The following is a 21,654-nucleotide window of genomic DNA, read 5'->3' as shown; positions in this document are numbered from 1 at the left end:
AATTCCAGTTCTTTGGATAAAAGCTCTTCACCAGCATCTCCCTGAAAGGAATTATTACAATTATTACTAAGCACTAAACCCACAAGGATCATACAGCACTGCAGGGCAGGATGTGCTAAAGAGTTACTCCTAAGTAAGAGGTATAGTCAGTAATGGAAGGGATCGAGACAAAAAAATACACTATCACTCCATTTTTTATAGTAATTTGTCGATATTTACACCTTATGCCATGGTAAACTTTGTATCATGACAAAGTCACGATATGGAGCTAACATGAAGGATGGATATTGATTATTATTATATTATTATAATCAAAAAGAAGCGCTAAGCCACAAGGACAGGATGGATATTGAACTTGCCAACATAGATGGATATTGAATGGTGTCATACAAATCAGAAGAGTCAAATACCAGATATATTACTCTTAATGATTTTTTTTTTTAATTTAAAGGTGAATTAAATATCAAGTTAAAAGACCTATCTTTATTCTGCAAGGCAGAAAAAATTAAAATATAAAATCTCCTAACATATAAGCCAGTGGATAAACTTTTAATTATAAAATATGATACAATAATTTTAGTATACATACTAAACTTTCACATTTATTAATATATTATCTTCTTTCAACAAACAGACCTTATCCCACTGAAGCAGGGTGGCCCAAAAAGAAAAACAAAAGTTTCTTTTTCCAACTTTAGTAATGTATACAGGAGAAGGGGTTACTAGCTCCTTGCTCCCAATATGTTATCTATTACTTATTAATTTGTTCATAAATATACAAGTCTGACATTTTTAGAACTTTAGATAAAATTTCTTTGTGTTGATGAATTTCAATGTGCAATGAAATGAAAAATTGGCACAGACAGCATTTTGATCAAGCAACTAGCCTATGAAACTGAGCATCAGTGACTAGGTGATATCAGGTATTACTCAAGAGTATTGTTTTTCTATCTTGTAACTACTCCAGTTACAAGCACTTGTTTGCCATTTAAACATTAAGCAAATCTACGAGCATCATTCATGTACATCAATTATAAATGGACAAGTTACAGAAGTATAAATTTTTTAATTCTGTTTTGAGATTAAGTTTTATGTAGCTTTAATTTTGAAAAGCCTCAAAATATTCTTAAATCCAAGTTCTATAACAACCTTTAATACAGGACAAGATTTAATCTTTAGTTACAGTATTTTTTTTTTTTTTTTACTTCTCCTCAGAAGCTTCTGTTTCACGAGGCTCGTGAGGAGCAGGGAGCTTTTCCCAAGATGGTTCTACTCCCCAGATTTCCCTACCATATTCTGCAATTGTGCGATCACTTGAGAACTTTCCTGATGATGCAATGTTAAGAAGGGCCTTCTTGGTCCATTCTGTTGGCTTTTGGTATAGCTTGCCTACAGAATCTTGACACTTTATGTAGGATTCATAATCAGCAAAGAGGTAGAAACGATCATGGTGCATAAGAATATTTACCAAATCCTTAAACTGGTCAGGATTATTGGGAGAAAAGAATCCACTCTGAATCTGATCAATACACTGCCGAAGCTCTGGTATATTGTTGTAGTAGTCGTATGCATTGTAGCCCTTCTTTTTAAGTTCTTCAACCTCATCTACAGTCATGCCAAAAATGAAGATGTTTTCCTTACCCATTTCTTCCATCATTTCAATATTAGCACCATCTAGTGTTCCAATTGTGAGAGCACCATTAAGCATGAACTTCATATTACCAGTACCAGAAGCCTCAGTACCAGCAGTGGAAAGCTGCTCAGATAGGTCTGCAGCTGGGATGATCTTCTCTGCTAATGTAACACGGTAGTTCTCCAAATAGATAACTTTGAGTTTGTCACCAACAATAGGATCATTATTGACAACACGAGCAACAGCGCATATTAGACGAATGATTTGTTTGGCTGCGTGATAGCCAGGTGCAGCCTTCCCACCAATCATAACAGTGCGAGGAACAAAATTGGCACTTGGATTAGCCTTGATACGGTTGTACATTGTAATAATATGGAGGCAGTTTAGAAGCTGACGCTTATATTCATGAATCCGCTTTACTTGAATATCAAACATGGAAGATGGATTTACTTTGATACCATAATCTTGTTCCAGCTCTTTTGCAAGCCGCAGCTTGTTCTCTTGCTTAGCTGTTTGAATAGCACGGATGAGACCACTATCTTTAACCAAAGGTTTGAGTTTTGCGAGCTGATCCAAATGAACAACCCAATCTTCACCAATCTTCTCTGCAATAACATCAGCAAGGGCAGGGTTGCACAGGAGCAGCCAACGGCGAGGGGTAATACCATTGGTCTTATTCTGGAACTTCTCAGGTGTCAATTCAGCAAAATCCTTGAAAATGTCACGTTTGATAATCTCAGAGTGAATTGCTGCAACACCATTAACAGCATGGGAACCGACAATACACAAGTGAGCCATATTTATCCGCTTCTCACCATATTCTTCTACCAGAGACATTCTTCGTAGACGATCATTATCACCAGGCCATCTACAGGGGAAAAGAAGGCTCAGTAAAGTTATAATCTGTAACAATCTAGAATTTATAAAATAAATATCAAATCACAGCAAACACTCAACATGTTACTGTACACAATGTACATTTCTAGGTGGCTGTTAAAGGCTAGTTGCATGTACAGTTACTTGAAAGTGATACACAGTCACAATAGAGCAGGGGTGGGCAAACTTTTTCAGTGCAGGGGCCACATTGCACATTTGCTGGTAACGTGTTAATGTTCCTCAATATTATTTGGCGTTGCATGGTAACTTTTTTTTTTCAAGTTTATTAACGTTTTGTCCCCAAATAACGTGAATATATGATGTCTGATCTCGGCGGGCCGCATGAAAACCTTTGGCAGGCCGCACACGGCCCATAGTTTGCCCACCACTGCATTAGAGTACCTCTGTTGTTGAGTAATATATTCTGTACTACATTTATCTACCAACTAAAAATATTTTAGTTACCTCCTAGCAACGTTTTGCAGGTGATGATGGTTGACCTCATAGATGATCTGCAAGTGTCTGGGAAGGATATGCTCCAACATACTTACTGGCCACCGTTCAAGAGCCTCGGGCAAAACTGTATGGTTAGTGTATGCACATGTCTTTGTACAAATGTCCCAGGCACGTGCCCATGTAAGTCCTTCAATATCAACAAGGATGCGCATCAGCTCGGGTATGGCCAATGAGGGATGAGTATCATTAAGCTGGATAGCTACCTGCAGGTAAATATTTTCCTCTTTAATAGACAATAATAAACAGTTTTTTGAACAACTTAACTAACATTTCGTAGCTAACAGAATCAAGAATTTAGGAAAAGCACAAAGTTTATAACACACTAGTAACTGGTAGATCATCATCTTCCAGCAAACTGGCCATATCCCACTGAAGCAGGATAGCCCAAAAAGAAAAACTAAAGTTTCTATAAATTTAGTAATGTATACAGGAGAAGGGGTTACTAGTCCCTTTGCTCCTGGCATTTTAGTTGCCTCTTACGACATGCATGGCTTATGGACGAAGAATTCTGTTCCACTTCCCCGTGGAGATAAGAGGAAATAAACAAGAACTAGTAAGAAACGAGAAGAAAACCGAGAGGGGCGTGTGTGTGTCTTACATATATTTTCTTTCTTTCAACACACCAGCCATATCCCACCAAGGTAGGGTGGCCCAAAAAGAAAAACGAAAGTTTCTCTTTTAAATTTAGTAATTTATATGGGAGAAGGGGTTACTAGTCCCTTTGCTCCCGGCACTTTAGTCACCTCTTACAACACGCATGGCTTACGGAGGAAGAATTCTGTCCCACTTCCCCATGGAGATAAGAGGAAATAAACAAGAACAAGAACTAGAAAGAAAATAGAAGAATACCCAGAGGGGTGTGTATATACATGTACAGTATATGCTTGTACATGTATGTGTAGTGTGACCTAAGTGCAAGTAGAAGTAGCAAGACATACCTGAAATCTTGCATGTTTATGAGACAGACAAAAGACACCAGCAATCCTACCATCATGTAAAACAATTACAGGTTTTCGGTGTACACTCACTTGGCAGGATGGTAGTACCTCCCTGGGCGGTTGCCGTTTACCAACCTACTACCTAGGTATTATATATATATACATGTATATATACAGTAGGACCTCTACTTGCGAGTTTAATCCGTTCCATGACCTTGGTTGCAACTGGATTTGCTCGTCTGCAGAGTCAATTTTCCTCATTTAAATTAACTGAAATGCAATTAATCCGTTCCAGTAGAATTCTGTGCTTCAATAATTTTGCCAATATCAACTCTACGGCTTATTTATCTATCTCACTTCATCTAATATGACATAATAAACAATATAAATAACATAGAAACCTGATATATATACTCTAAAATGAATAAAATATGTACAGTGGACCCCCGGTTAACGATATTTTTTCACTCCAGAAGTATGTTCAGGTGCTAGTACTGACCGAGTTTGTTCCCATAAGGAATATTGTGAAGTAGATTAGTCCATTTCAGACCCCCAAACTTACACGTACAAACGCACTTACATAAATACACTTACATAATTGGTCGCATTCAGAGGTGATCGTTATGCGGGGATCCACTGTATTTCATGTACAGTGGACCCCTGACCAACGATGGCATCATCTAACGTTAAATCTGACTAGCGATACATTTTAATGCAAAAATTTTGCCTCGACTAGCGCTAAAAAACTAGTTCCGTTTGAGACGCGTCCACTTGTGGCCAGCGTTTACAAGCCAGCCAGCCACCGCTTTCCCATCCAAACATACAATCAGAACATTTCATATTATCAGCGTTTTTAGTGATTGCACCTGTCACGCAGTGGCTTCATCAGTCCATACAAGTTCAAGTTTCGCCTTTGTATGGACTGATGAAGCCACTGCGTGGCGAAACGTTTCCTCAAAGATACCCAAGAGTTGCACATGTGTCTAATTTAACAACTGTGATATACTCCTTAGTGTTAAGTAGACTGTAAGCCAATAATGTTAAGTTGGCCCATAATGCCTAGGCATAATAGAGGCTCTCTTTGCATTGCAACCCACTATTGTAAATACAAAATCTCAATGTACTGTTTGCAAAGACATAAAATAAACAAAAATAAATTATTTAACCTGCATTTTCCCAGTGTAACTTTTATTGCTACATTGATTATTTCTGTGCTTTATTTTATTGCACTTGCTCTACAGTCAATTATTTTCTTTTATTGATATTTTTAAGCATTGTTATTCTCAGTTCGTTATTGTATGAGTGTCCTATTTTTCATTTTATTATTTTTCCTAATGTTGTCTTTGCATTATATTTTAATTTTGTTTATGCACTCTTAGAAAATATTTAAATTTCCCAGTTCTCTCTCTTTGCATACAATTTAGTATTTTTATTTTACACTTTACACTGATTTACAGTTTTATTATTTAATTTCTTTATTATCAAGAGTACAGACAGCTCATTTTGCATTTAATTCAGCCTCCAGTAATATTTTTACTTGTAAATTTCAATGTGTTTCTTTATCTTTCCCAGCAGTCCCTTATAATGAGTTGTTCTTCCTCTTGCAGTGCATCTTAGAATTTTTTTTTTTACCACTTTGGCAGAATTAGTTACATCTTTGATTTCAATTTTAGCATTTTGTGTCATTTTTATTATTCATTATTTTTTGCCTTATTTGTTTTTGTGCAGCTTCTTTGCCATTATGCCTCACATACCTTCAAGCGATACTTAGTGAATGGCGACACTCAGACCTCTCAGGCTACTGCTGCTCCTGTCATCAGTCTTCATAGTTCCTTACTGACTGACAGACCAACCCAGACACTAAGAAACTATAGTTTTACTCGTGATTCCCTTGATGCGTTACCTTTATTCAATGACCATGTACATAGTCTTGAAGCATGGTTTACTGCCATTCGTTCTCGTGTTAATGCTCTAGTTGACGGCCCTCCTACTTTTAACTCCACACCTTCTCCTAATTTCCACACTCCGAATTTTCTGCATAATACTTACACCACACATTGCCCTTAGACAGGACATCACTGCTTCCAACCACCTTCTGGCTGCAGCATTTACAACTCAAGCTTCACACTCATATAAGAGTATTGGTACTACTATATTTTCATACATTCCCTTCTTTGCCTCCACAGATAGCATTTTTTGTCTCCACATATACCTCAACGCACCACTCGCCTTTTTTCCTTAATCAATTCTATGATTAACTTCATCCTTCATAAATCCATCCGCTGACAGGTCAACTCCCAAGTATCTGAAAACATTTACTTCTTCCATACTCCTCCTCCCCAATTTGATATCCAATTTTTCTTTATCTAAATCATTTGATACCCTCATCACCTTATTCTTTTCTATGTTCACTTTCGACTTTCTACCTTTACACACACCCCTAAACTCGTCCACTAACCTTTGCAATTTTTCTTTAGAATCTCCCATAAGCACAGTATCATCAGCAAAAAGTAAACTGTCAATTCCCATTTTGTATTTGATTCCCCATAATTTAATCCCACCCCTCTCCCAAACACCCTAGCATTTACTTTTACAACCCCATCTACTTTTACAACCTCATCTACAAATATATTAAACAACCATGGTGACATTACACATCCCTGTCTAAGACCTACTTTTACCGGGAAGTGGTTTCCTTCTCTTCTACACACCCTAACCTGAGCCTCACTATCCTCATAAAAACTCTTTACAGCATTAGTAACTTACCACCTATTCCATATACTTGCAACATCTGCCACATTGCTCCCTTATCCACTATCATTTGCTTTTTCTAAATCCATAAATGCAATGAGAACTTCCCTACCTTTATCTAAATACTGTTCACATATATGCTTCAATGTAAACACATCCCCTACCCACTAACACCTCCTTGCTCATCCACAATCCTAGATTCTGTCTTACCTCTAATTCTTTCAATAATAACCCTACCGTACACTTTTCCTGGTATACTCGGTAAACTTGTTCCTCTACAATTTTTACAATCTCTTTTGTCCCTCTTCCCTTTATATAAAGGGACTATACATGCTCTCCGCCAATCCCTAGGTACCTTCCACTCTTTCATACATGTATTAACCCTTTGACTGTTTTGGTTGTATATACAGTATACGTCTTACGAGCCAGTGTTTCGGACCTATATGTACTCAATAATTCTAGCAGCTTCAAATCAAGCAGGAGAAAGCTGGTAGGCCCACATGTGAGAGAATGGGTCTGTGCGGTCAGTGTGCACCACATAAAAATCCTGCAGCACGCAGTGCATAACGAGATAAAAAAAAACCTAACTTTTTTGGATTAAAATGCCAACCTTGAGGTGTATTTTTGTATGGTATTTATCGTATTCTCGTTTTCATGGTCTCACGTGATAAAATGGCAAGCATATTGCAGAAATAGAGATGATTTTGATTAGTTTCACGATAAAACCGACCTTGAAATTGAGCTCAAAGTAGCGGAAGTGTTCAATTTTTACCAATGTTCAAGAGTAAGCAAATCACACCAAACGTCCAATACACGTCAACTGGGGAGTAATATTCCTTCACTAGTGCACTGATATTATTTATACCATTTTTACAATAATGCAGTAGTCTGCATAACAGTAAATTTTGTATTTTTTGTATGAATAAAAAATCAAAATAGAAAGCAATAGTGATATAAGAGGGGCCTAGAGACGTGACTAATGAACAGAAGATATGTTATTTTAGTGCCAAGAATGTCAACATTGTTTATTCTAGACCCTATTTTGAAATTGGCATCTTTTTTAATTTGTGTGAAATTGGCCAAATTGCCAATTTCTGACTATTTTATTGGGTAGTTCAAATCGGTAAATGGGTGATTTCTTGTACTCAATTGATAGAAAAAAAAATGGAGTTCTAAAAAAATAGGTATGAGTTTGGTCAACTGGAACAACGGAATTGGCCAAAGACAGGGCTCAAAGTCGGCGAAATCGCTGATGTATACATGTCGCCGAGACTGCTAACTTCGCAGGAGCGTAATTCCGTGAGTTTTCAACCAAATTTCGTACTTTTGGCGTCATTACCATCGGGAAAAGATTCTCTATCATTTCATAAGAAAAAATTTTTTTTTCCAAAAATTTTGCAACATAGAATGACAGTTTAAGAAAGGGGCTTGCGACAGTCAAAGGGTTAAACAAAAATACCAACCACTTCAACACTATATTCCCCCCTTGTTTTAACATTTCTGTTATGATCCCATCAGTCCAAGCTGCTTTACCCCCTTTCATTCTACGTAATGCCTCACGCACCTCCCCCACACTCACATCCTGCTCTTCTTTACTCCTAACAGATGGTATACCTCCCTGACCAGTGCACGAAATTACCGCCTCCCTTTCTTCGTCAACATATAAAAGTTCAAAATATTCTCGCCATCTCCCCATCTACTAACTCCCCTACTCTATTTTTAACTGACAAATCCATTCATTCCCTAGGCTTTCGTAACTTTTTTAACTCGCTCCAAAATTTTTTCTTATTTTCATTCAAATTTCTTGACAGTGCCTCTCCCACTATCATCTGCTCTCCTTTTGCACTCTCTCACCACTCTCTTCACCTTTCTTTTACTCTACATACACAGTGGACCCCTGGTTAACGATATTTTTTCACTTCAGAAGTATGTTCAGGTGCCAGTACTGACCGAATTTGTTCCCATAAGAAATATTGTGAAGTAGATTAGTCCATTTCAGACCCCCAAACATACACGTACAAACGCACTTACATATTTGGTCGCATTCGGAGGTAATCGTTATGCGGGGGTCCACTGTACTCTACTCTTCTTATAACACTTCTGCTTTGTAAGAACATCTTGTAAGCTACCTTTTTCTCTTATCACACCCTTCATCATTCCACCAATCACTTCTCTTTCCTCCTGCACCCACCCTCCTATAACCACAAACTTCTGTCCCACATTCTAATACTGCAGTTTTAAAACTATTCCAACCCTCTTCAACCCCCCCCCCCCCACTACTACTCATACTTGCACCAGCCCACCTTTCTGCCAATAGTGTGACCTCAGTGAAAGTAGTAGTAGTAAGATGTATCTGAAATCTTGCACATTTATGAGACAAAAAAAAGACACCAGCACTCCTACCATCACATAACAGTTACAGGCATCCATTTTACGCTCACTTGGCAAGACGATGGTACCTACCTGGGCGGTTGCCGTCTACCAACCTACTACCTTAACTGATAGATACAGTATATAATACAAATTTATATCACCTTCAATTATGTATATACTTTTCCCTACAAATAACCGATTTTCCATTCAATATGCTTTAGCTTTGTTTAAGCCTTTTCTGCTTTATCTTTATTTACTAAGTGTAATTTTTCATCATTTAATTATTCAATCTATCCCAGCTTCTGCCTTCAGTATACAAGGAAAAGGTCTAGTGTTACCTATCTCTTACCCAGGTGAGAGGTTCTTTAACAAATTAGCACATCTTTAGATCACACACTATCTGAATACCATAATAAAATTTATTACACATGTACATTACTATTTAGATTCTCAAGCTCTCCATCTAACTACCCAAAGCTCTGGAGCAAATTCTTAAATTGTTATTTTCATAATCAAGTGACACTTGTATACTGAGTGATAGTGTATTGGGTGGCTCAGAAGTTTTTTTTTTTTTTTTTTTTACTCTATAGTTCTTTAATTTACTGTATGAAACACAAGTCAGTTGACAAATGGGAAACTAAAACAAACATAACTCATACCGACAATGCTGATACTAAAATAATAAATGAGCTCATACTGCACTCTGACAACAACCAGAAACGTTAAGCATTCCATCTTTGACCTTCATAGACTTTAATGCCAAATGAGGGAGGGGAGGGGGTTCAACTAAAATCAGCTATAGATAAAAAGCATACAGTTGGATATGGTTACAAAAGTATCTTTTAGCCTTACAAGATCCCTAGTTATGTAATGTAACAGTGGTATCAAATACAACTGACCCCCAAGTTTCATGAGCCTCGTGCTTCGTGAATTTTGACTTTTGGCAATTTTTTTTTTTTTTTTCAAAATAAAGCCTCGTTCGTGATTTGCCTCAAAATTCAGTGGTCATATGAAACGGGTCCGTGCGGCTGGGAGTGGCCGGGCATACACAAAGGCTCCCACACAGCATTCAGGAGTCAGTGTGGCACTGTTTGTGGACGAGTGACCATCACCCCACGTGTTCATACGAAACATTTCGTAATAATCCATTCCTTATTTTACTTGCAACTGCTAAATAAGCCACCATGGGCCCAAAGAAAGCTTCTAGTGCCAGCTCTTTGGCAAAGGTGAGAAACATGATAGAATTAAAGAAAGAAATCATTGCAAAATATGAAAGTGGAGAGCGTGTGGTCGAACTCTGCACGATATACGGGAAGCCCCATTCAATAATCACTTCCATCGTGTCGAAGAAAAAGGAAATCAAGGAAGCTGTTGTTGCGAAGAGTAGATTTGCTCACCAAAAAGATATTGCAAATACTCGAAGATGTTGAGAATTTGTCGTTACTGTGGACCAACCAAAAACAATTAGCAGGAGATAGTGTTATGCAGTTGATAATTTGTGAAAAGGCAAGGCAGTTGCATGCCAATCTCGTGAAGAAAATGCCTGGAACGAGTGCTAATTTTAGTGAATTTAAGGCCAGCAAAGGCTGGTTTGAGAGATTTAAGGAACTTAGTGGCCTACACAGCGTGGCAAGGCATGGCGAGGCTGCCAGGTCTGACAAATGTGCAGCTCAAAAATTTGTGCAGGAATTCAAGGATTATGTAGAGGCTGAAGGATTGTCCCCCAAAAGTGCTCAATTGTGACGAAACAGGCCTATTTTGGAAGAAAATGCCGAAGAGGACCAACATCATGCAGGAGGAAATGGTACTGCCATGACAAGCCTATGAAAGACAAGCTAACTCGTGTTCTGTGGTAATGCTAGTGGGGATTTCAAAGTGAAGCCTTTACTGGTGTATCACACTGAAAATCCCAGTGTCGCCAACAGTAAATTGTGTGTGGTGTGGAAGGCTAACAGTAACGCATGGGTCACAAGGGAAATTTTCTTTAACTGGTTCAGTGAAATGTTTGGTCTGAAGGTGAAGGAATACCTCTTGGAAAAAAAATGCCACTCAAGTGCCTCCTGGTAATGGACACTGCTCCTGCTCGTCCTCCAGACTTGGATGACCAAATGGTGGAGGAGTTTAGTTTCATCACAGTGAAGTTCTTGCCCTCTAATACTACTTACTGTCATCCAACCCATAGACCAGCAGATCATTTCAAACTTCAAAAAACTGTACACCAAAGCAATGTTTCAAAGGTGTTTTGATGTGACCTCAGACACTCAATTGACCCTAAGAGTTCTGGAAGGATCACTTCAATATCTTCAATTGCATAAGCCTTATAGACAAGGCTTGGCAGGGAGTGACTTCCTGTCGACCCTACACCTGTTGTGCAATCAACTGTGGCATTGGGGAATTCCATGGGGTTGGATGTGAGTGGCCAGAATGTGGAAGAGTTGGTGGAGGACCACAGAGAAGAGCCGCAAGATCTTCATCTGCAACAGCAACAGACCACAGCTGAGGAAATTTGCTTCAGAGGAGGAGGAAGAGAGATGGAAGAAGGTGCCTTCTTCAAAGCTTAAGGACATTTGTGCAAAGTGGAGTGAGGTGCAAACGTTTATGGAGGAACATCACCCTGACAAAGATGTTGCAAGCTGTGTCGGCAACATGTACAAAGGCAAATTTTAAAGAGATGCCAGAAACAGGGCTGTCTGGAACAATTTTTTGAGTGACAGGAGTCCAGTGACTCAAGCTGATCCTAGTGGTATTAAAAAACAAATTAGGGAAGTAACCCCGGATACGAATTTGGTACCCAAAGTCTTTATGGAAGGGAATTACCCTTCCAAACAATAGTGTTACTTCTCCATCCTCTCCCCTCCTCCTGTCTTCCATACACCAACAAGTCTTCAATAAAGGTAAGTATGATATTGTTTTATACTTGATTTCTCGTTCTTTTCTGTATGTAAATGTATATTCAATCTCAAAAATTGTTAATACTTTTGGGTGCCAAACAGATTAATTGGATTTACATTATTTTTTATGGGGAAAATGGGTTCAACATTTGTGAAATTCGACTTCTGGCAGACTCTCTGGAACGGATTAATCACGAAACTCGGGGGTCCAGTGTAATTATTTAGACGAATATTGAACAAAAAACATTTTCATCCATATAAATTACAGCATTTACACATGAAATGTAATTCAGATCTACAGCCCTTTTTCTCCTCACTGAATCGTACCAAAATTATCAGATAAATAATTTGAAGCACAGCAATGTTGTGCATGTAGTGCATTTTAGCATCTCTGCTAGTTAAAAAATCCAGTACAGGATTTCGGGTAAAGTTGTTTTTTACTCATTTATCAACTGTCACTATTTTCCACATAGCACAGAACCATAATATTCTTAAGTTTATACAGTAGTATATTTATTATAATTACAGGAATACTACTTACCTTGTCTGGGAATGTATCAAAGGAAGTCCGAACTGCATCTTTAGAACCAAACTTTGAAGCTTTGAAGCGCCTGATTATATCCTGCAAGGTGGCAGCTACCATGAAATATTCCTGCTTTAGACGCAACTCCTTGCCCTCAAAGAAGTTATCATTGGGGTATAACACACGGGAGATGTTCTCCGCAAAGTTGCGATCCAGCACAGCCTGTATGTATTCACCATCATTGACTGGTGGTAGAAAAAATATTTAATTTTTGCAATGAAAATAATACACTTAACTTTTTTTTTTTTTTTTTTTTTTTTTATAAAATTATAAAGTGAGGTAAAATAAAATTTTGCAGTCTATCTTTTAATGTGGAAAATTTTAATTTATTAATACACCAGAATCATTACTATTTCTGGGGTGAGTGAGACATGTTATTCTGTAATTGAAAAAAAATACATAACATAGTACAATCAGTTGAAAAGCCCATAGTATGTACACAACATTTCAGACAAACTTAGACATGGCTTAATAATAAAGGTAATGTGGGACATCCTTAAGATAAGCCATAAAAATACTGTACTGAAATTTAATTCTCCATTTTGCAGCAACTGGATACTTCACAATGAAAATTACTGAAGCTATCAAGCTCTTGCAATATTTACACTACACATTCTGTCATGTTCGTATATTATGCATTCCTAATTATAGCAATGGCACTACCTTAACTTTAGGCATACTATATTTTTAAAAAGCTGAAAAAGCACTGCAATTAAGTGAAAAAAAAAGAGATACAGTAGCTTTAAATAAATATTTTTTTTTTTTTTTTATTATCACACCGGCCGATTCCCACCAAGGCAGGGTGGCCCGAAAAAGAAAAACTTTCACCATCATTCACTCCATCACTGTCTTGCCAGAAGGGTGCTTTACACTACAGTTTTTAAACTGCAACATTAACACCCCTCCTTCAGAGTGCAGGCACTGTACTTCCCATCTCCAGAACTCAAGTCCGGCCTGCCGGTTTCCCTGAATCCCTTCATAAATGTTACTATGCTCACACTCCAACAGCACGTCAAGTATTAAAAACCATTTGTCTCCATTCACTCCTATCAAACACGCTCACGCATGCCTGCTGGAAGTCCAAGCCCCTCGCACACAAAACCTCCTTTACCCCCTCCCTCCAACCCTTCCTAGGCCGACCCCTACCCCGCCTTCCTTCCACTACAGACTGATACACTCTTGAAGTCATTCTGTTTCGCTCCATTCTCTCTACATGTCCGAACCACCTCAACAACCCTTCCTCAGCCCTCTGGACAACAGTTTTGGTAATCCCGCACCTCCTCCTAACTTCCAAACTACGAATTCTCTGCATTATATTCACACCACACATTGCCCTCAGACATGACATCTCCACTGCCTCCAGCCTTCTCCTCGCTGCAACATTCATCACCCACGCTTCACACCCATATAAGAGCGTTGGTAAAACTATACTCTCATACATTCCCCTCTTTGCCTCCAAGGACAAAGTTCTTTGTCTCCACAGACTCCTAAGTGCACCACTCACTCTTTTTCCCTCATCAATTCTATGATTCACCTCATCTTTCATAGACCCATCCGCTGACACGTCCACTCCCAAATATCTGAATACGTTCACCTCCTCCATACTCTCTCCCTCCAATCTGATATTCAATCTTTCATCACCTAATCTTTTTGTTATCCTCATAACCTTACTCTTTCCTGTATTCACCTTTAATTTTCTTCTTTTGCACACCCTACCAAATTCATCCACCAATCTCTGCAACTTCTCTTCAGAATCTCCCAAGAGCACAGTGTCATCAGCAAAGAGCAGCTGTGACAACTCCCACTTTGTGTGTGATTCTTTATCTTTTAACTCCACGCCTCTTGCCAAGACCCTCGCATTTACTTCTCTTACAACCCCATCTATAAATATATTAAACAACCACGGTGACATCACACATCCTTGTCTAAGGCCTACTTTTACTGGGAAAAAATTTCCCTCTTTCCTACATACTCTAACTTGAGCCTCACTATCCTCGTAAAAACTCTTCACTGCTTTCAGTAACCTACCTCCTACACCATACACTTGCAACATCTGCCACATTGCCCCCCTATCCACCCTGTCATACGCCTTTTCCAAATCCATAAATGCCACAAAGACCTCTTTAGCCTTATCTAAATACTGTTCACTTATATGTTTCACTGTAAACACCTGGTCCACACACCCCCTACCTTTCCTAAAGCCTCCTTGTTCATCTGCTATCCTATTCTCCGTCTTACTCTTAATTCTTTCAATTATAACTCTACCATACACTTTACCAGGTACACTCAACAGACTTATCCCCCTATAATTTTTGCACTCTCTTTTATCCCCTTTGCCTTTATACAAAGGAACTATGCATGCTCTCTGCCAATCCCTAGGTACCTTACCCTCTTCCATACATTTATTAAATAATTGCACCAACCACTCCAAAACTATATCCCCACCTGCTTTTAACATTTCTATCTTTATCCCATCAATCCCGGCTGCCTTACCCCCTTTCATTTTACCTACTGCCTCACGAACTTCCCCCACACTCACAACTGGCTCTTCCTCACTCCTACAAGATGTTATTCCTCCTTGCCCTATACACGAAATCACAGCTTCCCTATCTTCATCAACATTTAACAATTCCTCAAAATATTCCTTCCATCTTCCCAATACCTCTAACTCTCCATTTAATAACTCTCCTCTCCTATTTTTAACTGACAAATCAATTTGTTCTCTAGGCTTTCTTAACTTGTTAATCTCACTCCAAAACTTTTTCTTATTTTCAACAAAATTTGTTGATAACATCTCACCCACTCTCTCATTTGCTCTCTTTTTACATTGCTTCACCACTCTCTTAACCTCTCTCTTTTTCTCCATATACTCTTCCCTCCTTGCATCACTTCTACTTTGTAAAAACTTCTCATATGCTAACTTTTTCTCCCTTACTACTCTCTTTACATCATCATTCCACCAATCGCTCCTCTTCCCTCCTGCACCCACTTTCCTGTAACCACAAACTTCTGCTGAACACTCTAACACTACATTTTTAAACCTACCCCATACCTCTTCGACCCCATTGCCTATGCTCTCATTAGCCCATCTATCCTCCAATAGCTGTTTATATCTTACCCTAACTGCCTCCTCTTTTAGTTTATAAACCTTCACCTCTCTCTTCCCTGATGCTTCTATTCTCCTTGTATCCCATCTACCTTTTACTCTCAGTGTAGCTACAACTAGAAAGTGATCTGATATATCTGTGGCCCCTCTATAAACATGTACATCCTGAAGTCTACTCAACAGTCTTTTATCTACCAATACATAATCCAACAAACTACTGTCATTTCGCCCTACATCATATCGTGTATACTTATTTATCCTCTTTTTCTTAAAATATGTATTACCTATAACTAAACCCCTTTCTATACAAAGTTCAATCAAAGGGCTCCCATTATCATTTACACCTGGCACCCCAAACTTACCTACCACACCCTCTCTAAAAGTTTCTCCTACTTTAGCATTCAAGTCCCCTACCACAATTACTCTCTCACTTGGTTCAAAGGCTCCTATACATTCACTTAACATCTCCCAAAATCTCTCTCTCTCCTCTGCATTCCTCTCTTCTCCAGGTGCATACACGCTTATTATGACCCACTTCTCGCATCCAACCTTTACTTTAATCCACATAATTCTTGAATTTACACATTCATATTCTCTTTTCTCCTTCCATAACTGATCATTTAACATTACTGCTACCCCTTCCTTTGCTCTAACTCTCTCAGATACTCCAGATTTAATCCCATTTATTTCCCCCCACTGAAACTCTCCTACCCCCTTCAGCTTTGTTTCGCTTAGGGCCAGGACATCCAACTTCTTTTCATTCATAACATCAGCAATCATCTGTTTCTTGTCATCCGCACTACATCCACGCACATTTAAGCAACCCAGTTTTATAAAGTTTTTCTTCTTCTCTTTTTTAGTAATTGTATACAGGAGAAGGGGTTACTAGCCCATTGCTCCCGGCATTTTAGTCGCCTCATACGACACGCATGGCTTACGGAGGAAAGATTCTTTTCCACTTCCCCATGGACAATAGAAGAAATAAAAAAGAACAAGAGCTATTTAGAAAAAGGAGAAAAACCTAGATGTATGTATATATATATATGCATGTGCGTGTCTGTGAAGTGTGACCAAAGTGTAAGTAGGAGTAGCAAGATATCCCTGTTATCTTAGCGTGTTTATGAGACAGAAAAAGAAACCAGCAATCCTACCATCATGCAAAACAGTTACAGGTTTTTGTTTCACAGTCATCTGGCAGGACGGTAGTACTTCCCTGGGTGGTTGCTGTCTACCAACCTACTACCTCAAAATATATTTACTACTAGGATTCTATTTTCTAGTAAGACTGAAATGTTGTCATAAGCTTTTTCTCCTGTGTAGGTTATTTGTGTATTAAAAAGATTAGCTTCAAACTATTTTGCAAGCTATATATGGATAATTTTTACTTTTAAAATCTTTCCTAGAGGTTTCTTAACTTAACAAGTAAAAGTTTTATAGTATACACTTTAGTGTCAGGGCATATAAACTATAGTATGGCATACAAGGAAATATACTTACAGAACTTTAGGTTGAAGTTGTTAGGTGACTTTGCTGACCACAGCCTCATGGTGTTTACTACATTGTTCTTGTAGCCAGGAATAGGGTTGTCATATGGCATGGCAAACACAATCTGAGAATTTTTAAAGTCATGGTCAATGGAATAAAATGAAAATTAATTTTACATTTTAAAATAAGGGAGCAAGAGGCTAGTAACCCCTTCTCCTGTACAAATTACTAAATTTAAAGAGAAAAAATTTCATTTCTCTTTTTGGGCCACCCTGCCTTGGTGGGATATGGCCAGTTTGTTAAAAAAAATTAAAATAAAGCTTTCACTCATTTTAAAACTAAGGAAAAACATCATGATTAATGCAACAAAAAAATTGAACAGAAAACTAACTCCTGACAGCCATTTTCTTAATGGATTGCATACCTGTGTGTCAACCCATTTCTTTCCCTGTGGTGTATCCTCAACTCTTCCATAGAAATTAACTGGAATCATATACTCCGGTCGGGCTTTCTCCCATGGGTTGCCAAAACGCAACCAGTCATCTGGCTCCTCAACCTATGAAAGAAATGGAAAAATAAAATTAACAGCTGACCACTTTGATGTTTATTCTATACAACAGTCACTAAAGTAGTTACACTACATTAATAGCCATAAGAGTGAGGCAGAATACATAATATAATAATAATATCTTTATTTGCTACAAGTACATATAAAAAGGAGAGATGGTGGTAGGTAATAAAAAAAGAATGAAAGTGAATAAATTAAAGAAAAAGTTTTAAATTTAGAGGTATGAGCAACTGATGGAAAAAAAAAATGACTTACTGCAAGTAATGTCAAAAAAGGTGCTGTGTTACTGTAAGGATGAGTCAGTTTCTTCAGAAGACACTGCTGATGACTGGATTATAGTACATACAGGATGGAAGAGAAATAGCGGTAATGATGAGGTGAAAATAGTGGTTTGCACATGTAGAAAATATGTTAAGAATCAAGTTTGAAAAAGAGCAAATGAAAGAACATGCAAGGTAACATCAACAAATTTAAAAAAAATAGTACGAGTAAGAAGGACGAGAAAACACAGGAAGCAAATGCACCTGTCCTAAAATAGGTGCTGAATAAGAAGGTAGATGAGAATTATTTAGTTTAGTAATCCTACAGTATTAATAAGACGGGATAACCTAAGTCAGCCAAGGAGTGTGGATTACTTCCTTTGGGTCCTTTTTAGCTCCATTCCCAGGATGTGATCACACACCAATCTACTAACTCCTAGTTATTTATTATTGCTATGTGACAAGGTAGGCAGGTTTTGCCTACACATTTCTCCTTGCCCATGATTTTAAGATGATGAATGCAGAAATTTCATACTTAAAATGAGAAGGAATGATTGACACTTTTGAAGCAAGTACAGCACATGAAAATCAAAGTGGGGAAAAAGCGAGTGTGGATAGCATTAAAACTTAAATGCTGAGAGCAAATAAAACTGAAGTATGGACTGGCTGGTGCTTTTACTCACTGTGTGTATGAAAGGGAAAATACTCAAGGACTGGCAGACAAAATACGTAGGTTGTAAAGTGTTTGCAAAGAAGCACACAAGTGAGAAATATTTAGGAATATGAAAGTGGTTTAAAAAAACCATACCATGGGCAGGGATAGAACCCGCGATCATAGTCTCGAAACTCCAGACATAATTGCTATTTACTATGATACCATACTATTTAATATTTCTTAAGTGTTCCAAATGTTGGTAGAGAAGTTTGGAATGGTGCTTAAGAAGACCTTGATTGACAATGAATATGAATTAATAATAAAGCAACAAAAGTAGAAGAAAGATATTTATACAAAATGAACTTATTCAAATGCATATATTTAGGGTCACATGTTATGGTTAAGATGATAATGAAAACATGAAAAGAATATTCATAAGTAACCATAGAATTCTTAGCTTTTAAAAAAAAGCTTAACAGAATAAGAGGTAGTGTAACCAAACTTATAATTCAGTACAGTATTTTAAAGAAAGTTATGGAAGGATTAAAAAAATATGTAAATTTTATGAAACTGGTTATGAAAATCTTTAATAAATTAATGTGGCTTGGCATACATTATCTAGCCACTGTAGTCAATATAGAAATACAATTCTTTCTACCGAGTACAGTATGTGAAAATGTTTGGTCCCAGGTGCTATAAAGAGCCTCTGATACCCATAGAACATAACTAGTATAGTAGGACTATATTTTGATTTGGCATTCAAAATAATTCTTGTACACTGTTAAATGAACAGTTTAAGCATTGTTTACCTGCTCTCCATTCTTGATCTTCTGAGCAAAGATACCATATTCATATCTAATACCATAGCCATAAGCAGCCATACCAAGAGTGGCCATAGAATCCAGGAAGCAGGCAGCTAAACGTCCAAGACCTCCATTACCCAGTCCTGCATCTTCTTCAAGGCATTCTAGCTCTTCAATATCCAGACCAAGCTGATACAGAGCTTCATCACAGGCAGACTGAATACCCAAGTTGACCATGGTATTTGTGAGTGACCTGCCCATGTAGTACTCCAGGGAAAGGTAATACACACGCTGAAAAAATAAAACTGCAAATTGGATACTGTATTTGGCATTTCAAATTAATATTTGGAGATAAAAAATATTCTTATCCTAACAGCATATATTTAGAAACACTATCAAATGTCATCACATTTGTAAATTGAGGAAAAAAAGTACTTAAAAAGATCTTTTAACAAACTAGCAGTATCTCACTGAGGAAGGGTGGCCCCAAAAAGAAAAACAAAAATTTCTTTTTAACTTCAGTAATGTATACAGGTGTTACTAGCCCCTTGCTCTTGGCATGTTAGTCCCCTCTTACCACACACATGGCTTACAGAGGAAGAATTCTGTTCACTTCCCATGGAAAAGTTAAAAAGATAACAGAAAATTTTTATTCAGAGTGGTAGATCAATAGAATAGTATAACACAAGAGGATGTAGTCAGTGCTTCAACCATTCAAAATTTTAATTTATAAGATGAACAAATTATTGAGGATGGGACACCACAAGCTAACAGGTACTGGTAATTATAAATAGGTAATTACTAAAAAACCTACGTAGTAGGTTGGTAGACAGCAACCGCCCAGGGAGGTACTACTGTCCTGCCAAGCGAGTGTACAACGAAAACCTGCAATTGTTTTACATGGTAGGATTGCTGGTGTCTTTTGTCTGTCTCATAAACATGCAAGATTTCAGATATGTCTTGCTACTTCTACTTACACTTAGGTCACACTACACATACATGTACAAGCATATATATACACACCCCTCTGGGTATTCGTCTATTTTCTTTCTTGTTCTTGTTTATTTCCTCTTATCTCCATGGGGAAGTGGAACAGAATTCTTCCTCCGTAAGCCATGCGTGTTGTAAGAGGCGACTAAAATGCCGGGAGCAAGGGGCTAGTAACCCCTTCTCCCGTATATTATTATTATAATCAAAAAGAAGCGCTAAGCCACAAGGGCTATACAGCGCTGCAGGGTAGGGAAGGAAGCAAGGGAATTGGATGGCAGAAGGGAGGGGGGATGATCAGCAGGTTACAGAAAACAGCGGGGCAGGGGATAGTACGGGGGTAGAGGGTAGTAAGAGATTGAAGTAGAAAGGGCTGAAGGTATCAGAATTTGTGAAGTAAGTCAGTCGTTGTCAAAAAGTCAATGAGAGAGTCCGGATGAAAGGTGGGTCCATCAGCGAGAAGGGAAGGTAAAGAGAGAGCAGCGGAGCGAAGACGACGACAGAGGTAAATTCTGCGTGCTCGTTGATAAAGTGGGCAGTCCAACAGAATGTGGCTGACTGATAATGGAGCTTGGCAATTCTCACAGAGAGGAGCAAGACGCCTCTCCATGAGATATCCATGAGTAAGACGAGTATGGCCAATGCGAAGATGGGAGAGAGTAGTCTCCCAACCTCGACACTGGTGATAAGAAGACGGCCAGTAACCTATACTCGGTTTAATAGACTGAAGTTTGTTGCCAAGCATAGTAGACCAACGTTGTTGCCAACGGGTGTGAAGGTGGGAAGATATTGCAGCAAAATAGTCCGTAAATGGAATACCTCTATAAGAAACTGGTAGGTCATGTACTGCTGACCGCGCAGCAGTGTCTGCCTGTTCATTGCCCTGTACATCAACATGACCAGGGACCCAACAAAAAACTATCTTTATGCTTGGTAAAGATGCGGCGTAGCCAAAGTTGGATACGGAGGACTAAGGGGTGAGGTGTATCAAATTTTTGTATAGCCTGTAAAGCACTAAGGGAGTCTGAGACAACCACAAATGATGACACAGGCATAGATGCAATACGGATAAGTGCTGTAAGGATGGCATATAATTCAGCAGTAAAAATACTAGCCGAAGATAGTAAATGCCCTTGTACGACGCTGTCCGGAAACACTGCTGCGAATCCTACGCCGTCAGAAGACTTAGAGCCATCTGTGTACACAGCAATGGCATGAGAATGAGAGTG

At 38.3% G+C, this 21,654-nt stretch overlaps 1 protein-coding gene across 1 annotated transcript in view; it reads right to left on the bottom strand.

The window, feature by feature from the left end:
* Positions 1–468: 468 nt before the first annotated feature.
* The window catches only part of Glyp (glycogen phosphorylase), a 61,815-nt gene continuing 40,629 nt past the window's right edge, over positions 469–21,654 (bottom strand). Inside the window, exons 2-7 of the mRNA XM_053785200.2 lie at positions 19,445–19,729; positions 17,577–17,708; positions 17,165–17,276; positions 12,520–12,746; positions 2,975–3,228; positions 469–2,501 (exon numbers count right to left, since the gene is read on the bottom strand). Coding sequence (XP_053641175.1) covers positions 1,202–2,501; positions 2,975–3,228; positions 12,520–12,746; positions 17,165–17,276; positions 17,577–17,708; positions 19,445–19,729 — 2,310 coding nt within the window. The 3' untranslated portion in view covers positions 469–1,201. The remainder of the gene's footprint in view (positions 2,502–2,974; positions 3,229–12,519; positions 12,747–17,164; positions 17,277–17,576; positions 17,709–19,444; positions 19,730–21,654) is intronic.

This window comes from Cherax quadricarinatus, chromosome 45 (genome assembly GCF_038502225.1).
Source record: "Cherax quadricarinatus isolate ZL_2023a chromosome 45, ASM3850222v1, whole genome shotgun sequence".
In the NCBI taxonomy this organism is placed as follows: Eukaryota; Metazoa; Arthropoda; class Malacostraca; order Decapoda; family Parastacidae; genus Cherax; species Cherax quadricarinatus.
This window is presented reverse-complemented; position numbering and strand designations above follow the sequence as displayed.